At 46.8% G+C, this 12,322-nt stretch overlaps 2 protein-coding genes across 3 annotated transcripts; one reads left to right on the top strand and one right to left on the bottom strand.

Annotated features, from left to right (window-relative positions):
- Positions 1 to 280: 280 nt before the first annotated feature.
- Positions 281 to 4,121, top strand: SWI5 (SWI5 homologous recombination repair protein). Its single transcript, XM_063316304.1, has 6 exons — positions 281 to 303; positions 951 to 1,256; positions 1,863 to 1,911; positions 2,669 to 2,784; positions 3,259 to 3,353; positions 3,999 to 4,121. The coding sequence occupies exons 2-6, from the start codon at positions 1,096 to 1,098 to the stop codon at positions 4,061 to 4,063; spliced, it is 486 nt and encodes a 161-aa protein (XP_063172374.1). The 5' UTR covers positions 281 to 303; positions 951 to 1,095; the 3' UTR covers positions 4,064 to 4,121.
- Positions 4,122 to 5,232: 1,111 nt separating this feature from the next.
- On the bottom strand, positions 5,233 to 12,316 carry TRUB2 (TruB pseudouridine synthase family member 2). Of its 2 annotated transcripts, XM_063316300.1 has the most exons (8): positions 12,193 to 12,316; positions 11,345 to 11,476; positions 10,795 to 10,869; positions 10,231 to 10,292; positions 9,687 to 9,768; positions 9,142 to 9,214; positions 6,788 to 6,924; positions 5,233 to 5,688 (listed from the first exon to the last, which is right to left on the bottom strand). In XM_063316300.1, exons 1-8 carry the CDS (start codon positions 12,299 to 12,301, stop codon positions 5,342 to 5,344), a joined length of 1,017 nt encoding a protein of 338 aa, XP_063172370.1. In that variant the 5' UTR covers positions 12,302 to 12,316; the 3' UTR covers positions 5,233 to 5,341. The 2 variants fall into 2 exon arrangements, with proteins under 2 accessions (XP_063172370.1, XP_063172371.1); XM_063316301.1 differs by lacking the exons at positions 5,233 to 5,688; positions 6,788 to 6,924 and adding an exon at positions 8,046 to 8,566.
- Between the last annotated feature and the right edge of the window lie 6 nt (positions 12,317 to 12,322).

Genomic DNA, 12,322 nt, shown 5'->3' with positions numbered 1-12,322 from the left:
AATCTCCATTTTGGGGGATCCCTTTGAACAATTTCAGGTCCAGCCGGTTGGGCTGCTTTCCACAAGGTTGCTGAAAAATTGGCCGGTGGTTTTCCCCCTTGCCCACCCTGCTTTTTCACAGTGGCTGCATCTTAATGGCCTTGCAAGTGCCCCCTTTTTGACTTTTTTCCAGCAGGCTAGAAATCCCCTCTAGATAATTCGCAGCAGCCCTTGCAAGCCACCTTTGCTAACAGATGCAAGGAAACATCTGCCAGTCAGCTGGGCTTCAGGTCCCTTCCCTCCTCTGAGTCATTCTGCAATCAGGTTGGCCCACAGAGGACATGATTTGGGCAGGATCTTATAAAGGAACGTGTTTTTCTCCTAGATCCCCTGCAGGCCTGCGTCAACCCACCTGGGGTTGCGCCAGCCTGCAGCTTGCGTGTTGCAAAGGAGCGTTGCCGAATATTTGGCTCTTGCTAGGGTTGAACCCCCAGAGAGCTTTTCCAAGTGCATAGGAAACTCTGCCCGCTTGGAAAAAGGAGATGGGCAGGGCCTAGAGTGAACAGGTGGGAGCTGGGCAGCATGTACATTTAATAAATCATTGTTGTAAGGATGACACAGTTCACCTAACAGTTGAGAAATCTATAGTGAAGATTTAATCAGGGCTTAAATACTCCAGTGGCAGTATTTTAAAGCCCCAGCCTATCACGAATGTTGTTACTGCTGTTCCAAAACATCCCAATTATTCTTACACTAACTCCTTGTTTAATGAGGCCTGCATTTCGTTTTTAGTGTGATGCTTGCCTTGCGTGTGGAATTTCTTGAAGGAACTTCAAGTATTACTTGCCTTGATGGCCCCATTTCTCCATTATTTCTTAGTCCCTTGTACGCTGGCCCTTGTTTCCTGACGCTTTACTTTTATATTGTTAACGATTTTCACAAAACCGCCATCTTTTCTCTCTGCATCACAGCTTTGGCAGAAAAGAAGGGATGCGTCCCTGCAGAAAATAAGCCAAAAATCTCCAGCTTTTGGACTGCAAACTCAGCAAATGAGGTGCTCGTGAATTATGCACACCCTTGAGCTGCAAAAGCCGCCTTTCTTTCCCTGACTACTGTATGGATTCCAACATGCAAAAGGAAGTTGTTGGAAATCACAGTTCCACCTCTGCCTTGGAAGATACGCTGGCTGAACAAGAACATGAACCTCCTTTGAATCAAGGGGGCAAGCAGAGCCTGGGATTAAGGGGGAGAGTCTCCCCTAAACCTTTAATACGGAGGTAAGAGAGGTTTAAATCTTGCGCTTAAATTTAGCTCTTTTGGCTAACGTGATGATTCATGCTGGAAGGGTGCTGATGTATTCCTTTGGGAATCTACAAGCCTGTTGTGTTCTTATACTTGAATGACTGGGTCAAATCCTGAGGTCATATGGGCTTCCTGTAGTGGGGTGTGTGTGTGTGTGTGTGTAAAATGTTTGAATAAGGAAGCATCTTGCAAGATAGTGTTGTTCCATTATTCACTCGGCCATCAAATGACCAAGCACTAACATGCAAAGTGCTGGATTCACGCAACCTGTGAAACCAAAGAAGTCATATCAATGTGTGGTATGATCCTAGCTGTTGTATGTTCATCATGGTTTACGGTTGACCAGTCGATGCCAAATCAGCAAACTCTGATTCTTAGCATGAGATGTAAATCGAGTTGGAAAAGAAAACTAACACACAATCCATTGAGAGAGTCAGCACGTGCTTGAATTACATTCTCAGAAGTAGATCTCTTCTGGGTGTATATAACCAGCTGATCACCTAAAGAATGTCACGCTTGTGTTGGCTAACTGGAAGGACTTTCAAATCCTTTTCTTTACCTTTGTTTCTTTCTAAATTCAGGACACCTCAAGCAGCCCGCAGAAGTTGCAATGCAAGCTTTAAGTCTCCTGTAAGTGTCTGCAAGACCAAATCGCTCACCCCTCTAAAGAATATGCATTGATGGACATGCCTTACGTTGTAGGAATGTAGCAAACAATGTTGGAAACCACAGTTACAGTCATGGTTCCTTGAGGAGAACCTCTGTGGCTGATTCGGATCCATGGTCAGGATCCTGTAGATTATTTCTTGGTTTTAAACCAAGTAGGACTATAAAGGTTACATTCAACAAGATTATAAAACATTGATTCACCCTGTATTGCTTTATGTCCATAAAACTGAATCATGCTGTTTTTTTGTGAGGTAAGTCAACATTTTGGAGACTCTTGCCTTACATTAATTTTCTTAGAAAATTCTGAACTGTAAACACAGGAGATATTATTGGTTAAATTGGACTTTTGATGAGGGGGACAGGTTGCAACTGAAGAATCATTTTGCAGGATACGTACACCCTTTTGTTTGTAAATGGGATGGCGTGGAATCCCAACTTATTTTTTTTTATAGAGTAAAAACTATTTTGACAGTCCCAATATTGTCAGGAAAACTGGAGAGATGGTGGGAAAAAAATTTTCAGAGTAAAAGCGATTTATTTTCTTGGCAACAGTTAAAAACTGCATAGGACTGATTAAATTTTGGCTCTGTCTTCATGGTGTTCATTCCCTCCCCCAGCTCTGAAGTTACTTATTTTAAAGCTCCTTGGCATCCCCCCGCCCCACCAAATGCTGGAATCATGAAAACGTTAATGTTGTCTGTGATTCTCTGCTTGACAGGTTCTTCCTCCTAGGAGCCATCAGGCTGCCGATAAGGACGTCTTGCAGCGCGAAATTGAAGAGATGAAACGCAAGGAACTTGCTCTGGATCAGGAAATAGCACAAATCAAGGCTGAGTGGGTATTTGTAAATTTTCCACGTAGATCTGTTTCAAATTGCTCTGTTGTGTGGGTGGGGAGTTGCAGCTTGACTGCAGTAACTTTTTCAGGAGGAAAGTGTGTTAACTAACATGAGCCAAGCCTACTGTTTGGGAAATGGAACGCTCTGGACTCCAGAACCCTTCCTTTCTCCCCTGGACCATGTTTCTCTGGGGACTTTTCCACAAAGCTTCTGGAGAACCATTGGATGGCCCCAGAGCAGCCAGATTGCCACAGACTGGAGAAGAAAGTGGAATATTTTGGAATTCCAGTGCCTCCCATTCCCAGGGGAATAGGGTTGGCACATACGTGTTAGTAATTTCGGCAATGCTGGGGTTACTAGAGGACAGGGAAATAGATGTGAAAATAGAGAGTCATAAATATTTTTTTCCTGAATCTGTTCTTCCTTGAAAATCGTGGATTGGATTGGCTTTTCTGAATTTGCTTTTTCAGGGGATACAGCCTGGAGGAATTGGAAAACCACATTACTTTGCTTCATGAATACAATGAGATAAAAGACACCGGACAAATGCTTTTGGGCAGATTGGGTAAGGATTAATATAGGAACCATGCTGGGTGGGCAGAAGTACCTTTTTTACTTTAAACATCCTCCTTCGGAAGGTGAGTTTGGATAACTTGGTACAGGCAGTCCTCACTTAACAACCATTTGTTTAGTGATGGTTCAGACTTACAACAGTGCTGGAAAAACCGACTTGTGACTGATCCTCACACTTATGACCATTGCAGTGCATGCACACACACCTTGGTCAACTGATCCCAATTTGGGCGCTTGGCAACCAGTTCTCATTTATGACCATCGCAGCATCCTGTGGTCACGTGATTGCTATTTTCAACTTTCCTTTGCTATTTTCTGGCAAGCAGAATCAGTGGGGAACCATGTGATTTGCTTAATGACCACATGGTTTGCTTAACGACCACGTGTTTTGCTTAATGCCTGCAGAAGGCAAGGGGAACCCACTTCTGAAAAAACATCGCCAAGAAAACTCTATGGACTTGTCCTCACCAAGTCAAGATCGACTCCCAAGACACAGAATAAATAAATGCATAAAAATCTATGAACCACATCAAGGCGGAGTTTAATATGACAGTTTGTGGAATTACAAGGGATTACTGCCCTTTTGGTATTTTCTATTTTCTTAATTACTATCTTGTTTCTGTGCTTTCTCTCCTAGCTGCAATCAGAGGCGTCACCACGAAAGAACTCTACCCCGAATTTGACCTAGACCTTAATGATTAGGAGGAACGTAAAACATGACACCACCACTATCAAAATATAATACACGGTGAAAAGGCAACCACTGTAAGTTCATTTTTTCACCCAGAAATATTGATGGAACGATGGTTTTTATTCTTTAAAAAAAACTTAATGGATGGAGAAGCTGTTGGACTTGTGCCCAGCCATTTGGAGATGGACAGGAGAGAATTTTCTCGCTACGCACAAATCTCTGCTCCGCTGGATTGAGTAATTAACGGTCCCATTTGTTATGGGAGCTGACCAGGCTGAAATGCAAGCCCAGCGTAGTTTCCTTAATTCTGTAAGAGCTGCAAGTGTCACTGATGGTCTGAATGGAAGCTCCCTCAGCCTTGTGTCCATTCACAGAAAAGAGCAAGGGACCATACTTTGGAACATGTTGTTGTGAGGAAAGAGAAGACAAAATTGTCTATAAAAGCGATGCATAATTTGCTTGGAAATGAGTCTTCAGAGCATTTGTGAGGTGGTTTAGCTTTGACAGTGAAATAAAGGGACCTGTGCTTTTGCACAGGCACAAAAAAAATATATTTTTCAGTGGTTTCCTTCGTGCAAGGAGGTTGGAATCTCAACTAATTTACATTGGCATTTGGGGGTGAAATTATATTAGCTCTGATTATCATGCAGATAATTCAGTGCAGGTATGCAGAGGTATTGTGTTCCAAAGTTGTAACATGAAAGAGTTGCTTTTCAAATGACATCCCCATTCCCTACCCAGCTGCAACTGCCAGAGACTAGCTGTCAAGCACTGTTTAGATTCTTTTGCATGATTGCGTGCCTCATCAGTTAATTTATGCCGTGTCCGCATGCACAGTGTCCCACCATGTCTTCCTGCAGCGATGGAGAAAGGAGAATAACTGTGACGAAATCCAGACATTGCATTCTGCAGACATGTGCATAAACTGGAAAAAATAATCAAACCTTTCGAGTTACGTTTAGTAACCAACATCCACTAAGAAATTCTATCTCGGTGCTAGGAAAAAACAAAATAGCTTAATCTTAATAGAAATTCAAGATGTTGGTGTTTGAAATACACTACTATGGTCACAGTCCGTTACTTTGAAATGCCAGTTTTCAGCCAGAGCAACTAATTTTGTTGGGCTGGATCTGGGCACAGTGTCCAATTCACGGTCTTTCTCAAAAAAAAACCAAAAAAACCCAACTTTTCTTGATATGTTGTGTACCGTTTTAGAGAGGAACAAGCCAAGTTGGAACTTTCCGATGTAACCCAAAGATTGGAGTTCCAGGATTTTTTCTAGAACATCCTCATTTTATCCTTGAGATTGCTGGTAGAGTATTTCCTGTTGTGCTTTGCTGTATGCCTTCTGGAGCTGGGTCAGATCCAGCCTCTCTCCCTCTTTCATAATCAGCCCTGGGTCTCTGGTGCGCGAGACTGTTTTGAAGCTCAGCGTCGACCTTCTGCTTGGCCTGTAGAATTGCGCGCTGAATGTTAGGAAGAGTCCACTGCGTTCGCAGGAGTGCATCCTCCAGCACAAAGGCGCCATCTCGCACCCGCCTCACTTGGGTGCACACTGCAGAAGACTTCAGCTCCAGCCCTATTTCGTGAACCATCTTGCGGAGGTATTGCTGGGTCTCATGCAAGCAGTGAATTTCTAAGAGGGGTAGGGAAAAAACGTCAGGAGGTGGGCAAAAATTAAAGTTGTAATTAATAGTTACAACTTTAGGTAAAGGTAAAGGTTTCCCTTGACATTAAGTCCCGTCGTGTCCGACTCTAGGGGGCGGTGCTCGTCTCCGTTTCAAAGCCGAAGAGCCGGCGTTTGTCCAAAGACACTTCCTCCGTGGTCATGTGGCCGGCATGACTACACGGAACGCCGTTACCTGCCCGCCGAAGCGGTACCTATTAATCTACTCACATTTGCATGTTTTCGAACTGCTAGGTTGGCAGGAGCTGGGACTAGCAACGGGAGCTCACCCCATCACGCGGATTCGAACCGCCGACCTTCCGATCGGCAAGCTTAGCGGTTTAACCCACAGCGCCACCGTGTCCCCTTAGTTACAACTTTAATGGCTAGTTAATCTGTCCCCATGTCTCTAAACTAGCCCTCGGAACGTGTTCCCTTACCCCCGTTTATTAGAACAATCCCAGGCTGGTTTGGCTGTGAAGGAATTATTTTAAGTATCCAAGGGAAACTTTACACCAGCTTCAGTTATTTGTCTTTTTAACCCAATTCTGTCCATGCTGATCAGGTTTTCTTGAGTAAAAGCCATTTTTACCAGCCCGATTTTTTTTTTCCTTCACTAGGTACATCAGGAATTTTAGCAGAAAACAGGCTCTGCCCTTAACTGCAGCATTTTCACCATCCTTTGATGCTGGTGAAAACCAGCGCAGTGGACAAAGTGAAGAATCCCAGGATCTCAGTCATTTAGTCTAGCCCAATGTTTCTCAACCTTGGCAACTTGGAAGATCCAGCCTTGCTGGCTGGGGGATTCTGGGAGCTGAAGTCCACACATCTTCAAGCTGCCAAGGTTGAGAAACACTGGTCTAACCCAATGCTGAGGCAGGGATGGTTATTTTTGGAGCATCCCTGATAGGGATCTATCCCTCCATAATTCATTCCTTTCAAGGCCCCTGTTCTAATGTGGAATAGCAGGAACAGAGTGGAAAGATTTAAAGAGGGTCCTGGAGCTTAATTTCCCTTTTTTAATAGGACAGTGCTGCAAGTCTGCCTTAATCCATGAGATGGGGCATACCCAGCTGGAATTCAGGTGGTTCAAAACGGAGACATCGCACGGCCGTAATCAAAGGCGGGCTTTTCTCCGTGGGCCGAATTAATCCTTTCACAGCCAGCTCGTATGCTGCTTGAGTTTTCAGGTCAAGGTTAGCGTATCTAGAAGGGGACGAGGGTAGAAAAGGGAACAGTGAGTTATTTGGGAACCCATCAGTCAGGGCGATGAGATCTGCATCCTTTTACAGCTGGCTGTCCCATTTTCTTGTGTTCCTTTGAACTTTACTGCCCCAATGTTCCAAAGGGGGAATTCGTTCTTGTTCGTTATCCTGAGCAGCTCTACTAGCATTTTAAAAAAACAGGTTTCTTACCCATAGCATTCTGGAGTAATTGTTTACTCTTAAGATAAAAACTTAGGGAATGCTTGCTTTATTCAAAAAACTTTTCAAATCTGAAGTCCTTTAGATTGCCAAAACTCAACACTGCAGGGGGTCACCGAATAACTCCTGGATTTAAAGAGGACCGCTGCTTGAGAATTCATCGTCATACAAGTCTTCGTAACAGTTGTCTCCTAAAGCCAAATGGGTGGGATGAGGACAACCATCATTCTCCAGTTGCATCTCCATCCCAAAAGAAGTGTGTGCATTCCTGCCCCCCCCCAAGTTCCTGCATGCCATGTCCAGAAGAGCTAGCAACCTCTGGTTAACTTAACCAAACAACCCTGACAGTTGTGATTCTCCTTATTTACTGATGTCTTAATATATTGTGCAATGTTTGAGTACAATGGCAAAGCGGTGGCTGTTTTAAATAGGGCTGTGTATGTTACGAGAAGCCAGTTTTCCCTAACCTGGTGTGCCCCAGATATGTTGGACTTCTGTTTCCCATCACTCCTAAGCTGTACATCTCACTGAAAAGCAGCTGACTATCGTAGCTCTGATTGGCAAGTTGCTGCTAATTCAGATGATAAGCCTGAAGACCACAAGGTGAGCGGTCTCAGATGTTTTACGGCTACAGCTTGGCCCTGCGTTTACCCATTTGCGAAGCCCCATACTTTGTTCCAATGTATGAGTATTTTATTATGCTGCATGGTGTGAAATTCAGTCAAACCCTGCCCTTGCACGCACAGCTACATTCAAAGGGATGCTCTGTTGCTCTTCAGCATCATCTCCCAGACGAGAAATTTTGCAATTTTAGGGGCCGCTCTCATTTTCGGTGTTCATTTGCAAACCGGGGCCAGCTTCCGACACGCGGGAGAAAGACCACTTCGATTCACAGCCATCACCGACTTCAGCACAGTTAATTTTATTTCAGATTAAGAACCTCCTCCTCCCTTTCCTGAGGACGGCCTTCTAGCTCTGGGTGGCATCTCTTGATCATTTTCCTCCTCTCCTGCAAGCAGCCTGGCCAGGAGGAGCCGGAGACCCTGCCCAGCATCGGTCTCCTCTTGCCCATGCAGAAGGGCATGGTTTTCTTATCCCCGTGTTCTACTTAAGGCTTCTTCTCCTCCCCCGAAAGATGGGGCGGCAGTTCCTGATCCGGAACGTCCCACTGCAGGAGTTCTGCCAACTTTCGGTCGGCATCAGTCTCGGGGCGCAGCACGCACCACAGGAGAATTAGCGATAAACTCAGAGAGATCAGCAGGGCCCTCCAGAGGGGCTGCGCCTTATCGCTGCCCAGGGACTGCCGCATGGTCCACACGCGGGGATTGGCGGGGCTCTTGCTGAAGCACAGCGGCTGGGAGCTGTCGGGCTCCTTGCGCTGACTGCAGAAACACCGCGGGAGGAAGCCACAAGATGGAGGTGGCCTGCAAAGAAAACAGGAGGATGTTGGTGACAGCCCCCGTGCCACCTGGCCATGCCAACGTTCATACTCAACTTCCAGGCAGGTTCTGTTGATTTTATACTAGCCCAGCGAGTGGCTGGCAGTGGGATCAGGCAGCGGTCTGGCTCTTGCGTTCAGGACATAATACTGTTTTGCTAAGAAACTTTCCAGGACAGTTTCTCGACCGTGGCCCCTTTAAGGTGTGTGGACTTCAACTCCCAGAATTCCCCAGCCAGCCTGGATGGCTGGGGAATTCTGGGAGTTGAAGTCCACACATCTTAAAGGGGCCAAGGTTGAAAAACACTGCTCCAGTACGTTAAATCTAGGGCATGGAAATAACAGAAGTCCACCACACCTGAGGCATTAGTTTGGAAAGCTGTTTAAATCATCTTACTTTGTATTAGAATATTCATTAAGAATGAGATGTCAAAGGAGCTTTTGGGTCTAGATCCTTCCTCCTCCTGGATGTCCCTAACTGGCAGGACTGAGCCAGGCGCCTTCCCCGCACACAGCACATGTGATGACCTTGAGACACGATCCCTGCAATTTGATACTTACTGCAGTAAAGCCTTGTGATGGGATCCCTGGATCACAGAAACGATCCGTTCCAGCTTCTCCCGGGTTATATGATCTCGGAAGAAGAAAACAAACAAAGTCAAGTCCCGTTCCTCTTTTCCCAAACCACCGGGCCATTTTTGAGGCTCTGATCCCACGGTTTCCCCAGTATTTTGCCTGCTTCTGCGGACTTTGGCGCAAAGGGGGCCTTTGGGCCTATATCATTATCACACTGAGAATCTTTGCTGTATAAGACGTACAAGAGAACTGGGAAGATTGACACCCCTCCAAATGTTGCTGGATGCCCGCCTTCCACGCTGGTTGGACTTCCTGTCCACCCACTCGAGACTTCACAACCGCCCTCTTGCATGCAGGGCAGAAAGGCACGTGGTCCAGATGGAATAAAGACCGCTTGCTTGTGTTTCGTGGGAGAGGACGCAGCATGCAGACCAAAAGTTTCATTCCCGCCTCTCCGGTTCAAAAAACGCCAATCCTGGAAAACCAACTCTCCAGCAGACAAAATTAGGTTACTTAGACAAGCCGCTTACCAAACGTGGTTTTCTCAACCAGTTTGCCTCTGTCTGAGAAATCATCCGTGGCTTTGCCAAACACGCCATTAACAGTGTATGCCTTCGAAAAGAAAAACATCCCGGTATCACGCCCTGGGGATTGGAAATGCCTAGGGCAAAAACGTGGTCAAAACTTCCTAGCAGCATAATTACAGCCTGGTCTATCTGTAAATTTAGGGATTTCCCTAATGTGCTGTTTTGCTTTGTTTTTAAATCTGTTCAATCTTGTCCAGTTCTCAGAGACTGCCTGGCCAAGTCCCTGCAGTTTCTTTGGCAAGGTTTTTCAGAAGTGGTTTGCCATTGCCTCCTTCCTAGGGCTGAGAGAAAGTGGCTGGCCCAAGGTCACCCAGCTGGCTTTGTGCCTGAGGCAGGACTAGATCTCCCGGTTTCTAGCCTGATGCCTGAACCACGACATCAGACTGGCTCTAAGCATGCTGTACCACCCCCCTTACACATGGGGGAGGCTTGGGTTACAAACAAATGGCACTCACTGCTAAGCATCAGAAATGGAAGGAACGCATACCCTGGTAAGATGCGCGTTATACCAGTCTGTGAGCAACTTGGTGCCATTACCCACGCCGAGTACTGGAGGAGAAAAACACACAAGACAACTCAGAATTAAAGTTTCATGACAGGTAGTCCTCACTTAACATTTCTTTCAGCACTGTCGCAAGTCTGAACCGTCACTAAACGAGTGGCTGTTAAGTGAGGACCGCCTGTACTTCCTAACAGTAGTACCCAGATCAAAGTGGGCCTTATGTCAATCTGGGCAGGAAGAATTGCATAATGTGTTGGATGATTATGGTGGACAAAATAAATAAATAAAAGCTGGGCAATGTAACTCCACCATGGTAGAAGAATTCTGGATTCTTAGCACCTGGTTTCAAGTGGGACATGCTACAAACAATCCCATGAAGCCACGGAGCCCTCCTTGCAGATTAACGGAAACGTTTCTGAAAGCCTGGGGGATTACAGGAGAAAATCAACGCTCTGCTGATACCATAGCTAATGCCCCGTTAAACCTGGTTAGTAATTTTGATCAAGCCCCCGTAACAGAGGAATTAATGCCACAGCATCTTTGACTTACAAAACACGCCAGACGAAGGTGTGTCCAGCCGATGCCCTGCTCCCACTTTCAAGTGGGTAAACGCCGGTCCTGAGACTGCAGAAAAACCAAAACGATTTTAACAGCAGAAAGACATTCCCATTGTGCTTGTCAATTTGCCTGTTGCCTCTGGTCAGCTGCAGAATGCTTGACTCCATGGGGCCTTTGACGAGAGGCAGCAGGCTCCCTCGTCCTTATACAGCAGCAGCAAGAATTTACTTCAAAAATGCTCTTTAAGAAAAATGCCCAGGACGGTATTTTTAAAGACACCAGATGGCATCCACCATGCCATTCGGCCCCAAAAGGGCAGCTGTTTCACAAAGATAGCTGGAGAACTCCAGGTCGGGGAAGGCTGATAGAGGAACACCGTGAAAGAATCACAGCAAAATATTCAACAGGAAGTTGGATTTTTTCAATTCAATTCAAACGCCACAGGAAAGGGCACGCCGCTGTTTTGGGTTGGTGATCCAGTTTTGTCTCTGCCAGCCACCCAATTTCCACAGGTTCTCTGGAGATCTCAGTGCCCTCTTACCTAGAGGATGGTCAACCAGCATAGGAACCTTGTTAACAGTCAGGATGAGATGCTTCCCGTTCTCCCCCTCTGAAATGGTCCGTTGGAAGCCTATTTGCTGACGGGGCTCCGGGCGCTTTAAAGCATTCAGGCCTAAAAGCAGAAAACAGGGAAGACGGAGATTTTTTCCCCTCTTCCCCCACAACCTCCAGAACCATAACAATTGTATTTTTCTCCTTGGATTCGAAGCACAGGGATTTCTGCAGAAACTCATCCCGTTTTGCTCAATTCCTCTTTGGAAGGCACGGGCTGGTGATCCAGTGGGACAAAGTTTCCTAATCATCTCTGCATAAGTCTACAGCTGTCCATCTCGCTCCTTTGGAGTCCTCCAGATGTTCTGGACTGGGAAAGAGTGATTCTCTACCGCACTTGGGGCCAGAATTTCAGTTGCTAAGTGAAGAGGTCATGAAACGAATCCGACCCAGCTTTACAACCTTTTTTGCGGCAGTCATTAAGCGAATCACCTGTATATCTGGGAAGCTGCGCGGGGAAAGCCGGATTCTCGAACTAGCGGGCTTCGGACAAGGGCAGGTCCTTCCCAGCCATCCAAGAACCGCAGCACTCTTGCCGTTCTTGGAAAGCGGCTAAGACGAGGGCAACCTCCCCCTCCAAAGCCAGGGATCGGGGGAAGGGGGGGGCAGCTGGCACGGCCGAGGCACGACAACCAGCCCCGGGGAGGGCGCCGCGCAGCAGATCCAGCCTTGCGCCCTCGGAACGCTCCGCTTCGGCGGGAAGCGCCCGCGCCGCGGCGCCCTTGCAGGATCTGCAACGGGGGGCACCCGGGCAGACTTTGTCCGGGGGGGGCTCACCCTGCAGCAGATGCAGCTCCACCGTGTCCCTCGCCGTCTTCCAGGGCATGCCCGGCGGCTTGTACACCGCGAACAGCCCCTGCAAGGCCGTGCCCGCCGCCGCCCGCATGCTGCCCGCCCCTCCGCCGCC

Source organism: Candoia aspera, chromosome 16 (assembly GCF_035149785.1).
Source record: "Candoia aspera isolate rCanAsp1 chromosome 16, rCanAsp1.hap2, whole genome shotgun sequence".
Classification (NCBI taxonomy): domain Eukaryota; kingdom Metazoa; phylum Chordata; class Lepidosauria; order Squamata; family Boidae; genus Candoia; species Candoia aspera.
Note: the sequence above shows the minus strand (reverse complement) of the source record. Positions and strands in the feature narration are given on the sequence as shown.

Bases quoted from the DNA above. Each gene is read 5' to 3' on its own strand.
- SWI5 (XM_063316304.1), top strand. From the start codon at position 1,096: ATGGATTCCAACATGCAAAAGGAAGTTGTTGGAAATCACAGTTCCACC. The intron at 2,785-3,258 runs GTGGGTATTTGT...TTGCTTTTTCAG, and splicing joins ATAGCACAAATCAAGGCTGA to GGGATACAGCCTGGAGGAAT. The intron at 3,354-3,998 runs GTAAGGATTAAT...TTTCTCTCCTAG, and splicing joins AATGCTTTTGGGCAGATTGG to CTGCAATCAGAGGCGTCACC.
- TRUB2 (XM_063316300.1), bottom strand. From the start codon at position 12,301: ATGCGGGCGGCGGCGGGCACGGCCTTGCAGGGGCTGTTCGCGGTGTAC. The intron at 9,215-9,686 runs GTAAGCGGCTTG...TCTTCTTCCGAG, and splicing joins GGTTGAGAAAACCACGTTTG to ATCATATAACCCGGGAGAAG. The intron at 6,925-9,141 runs GTAAGTATCAAA...GTCCCCTTCTAG, and splicing joins CATCACAAGGCTTTACTGCA to ATACGCTAACCTTGACCTGA.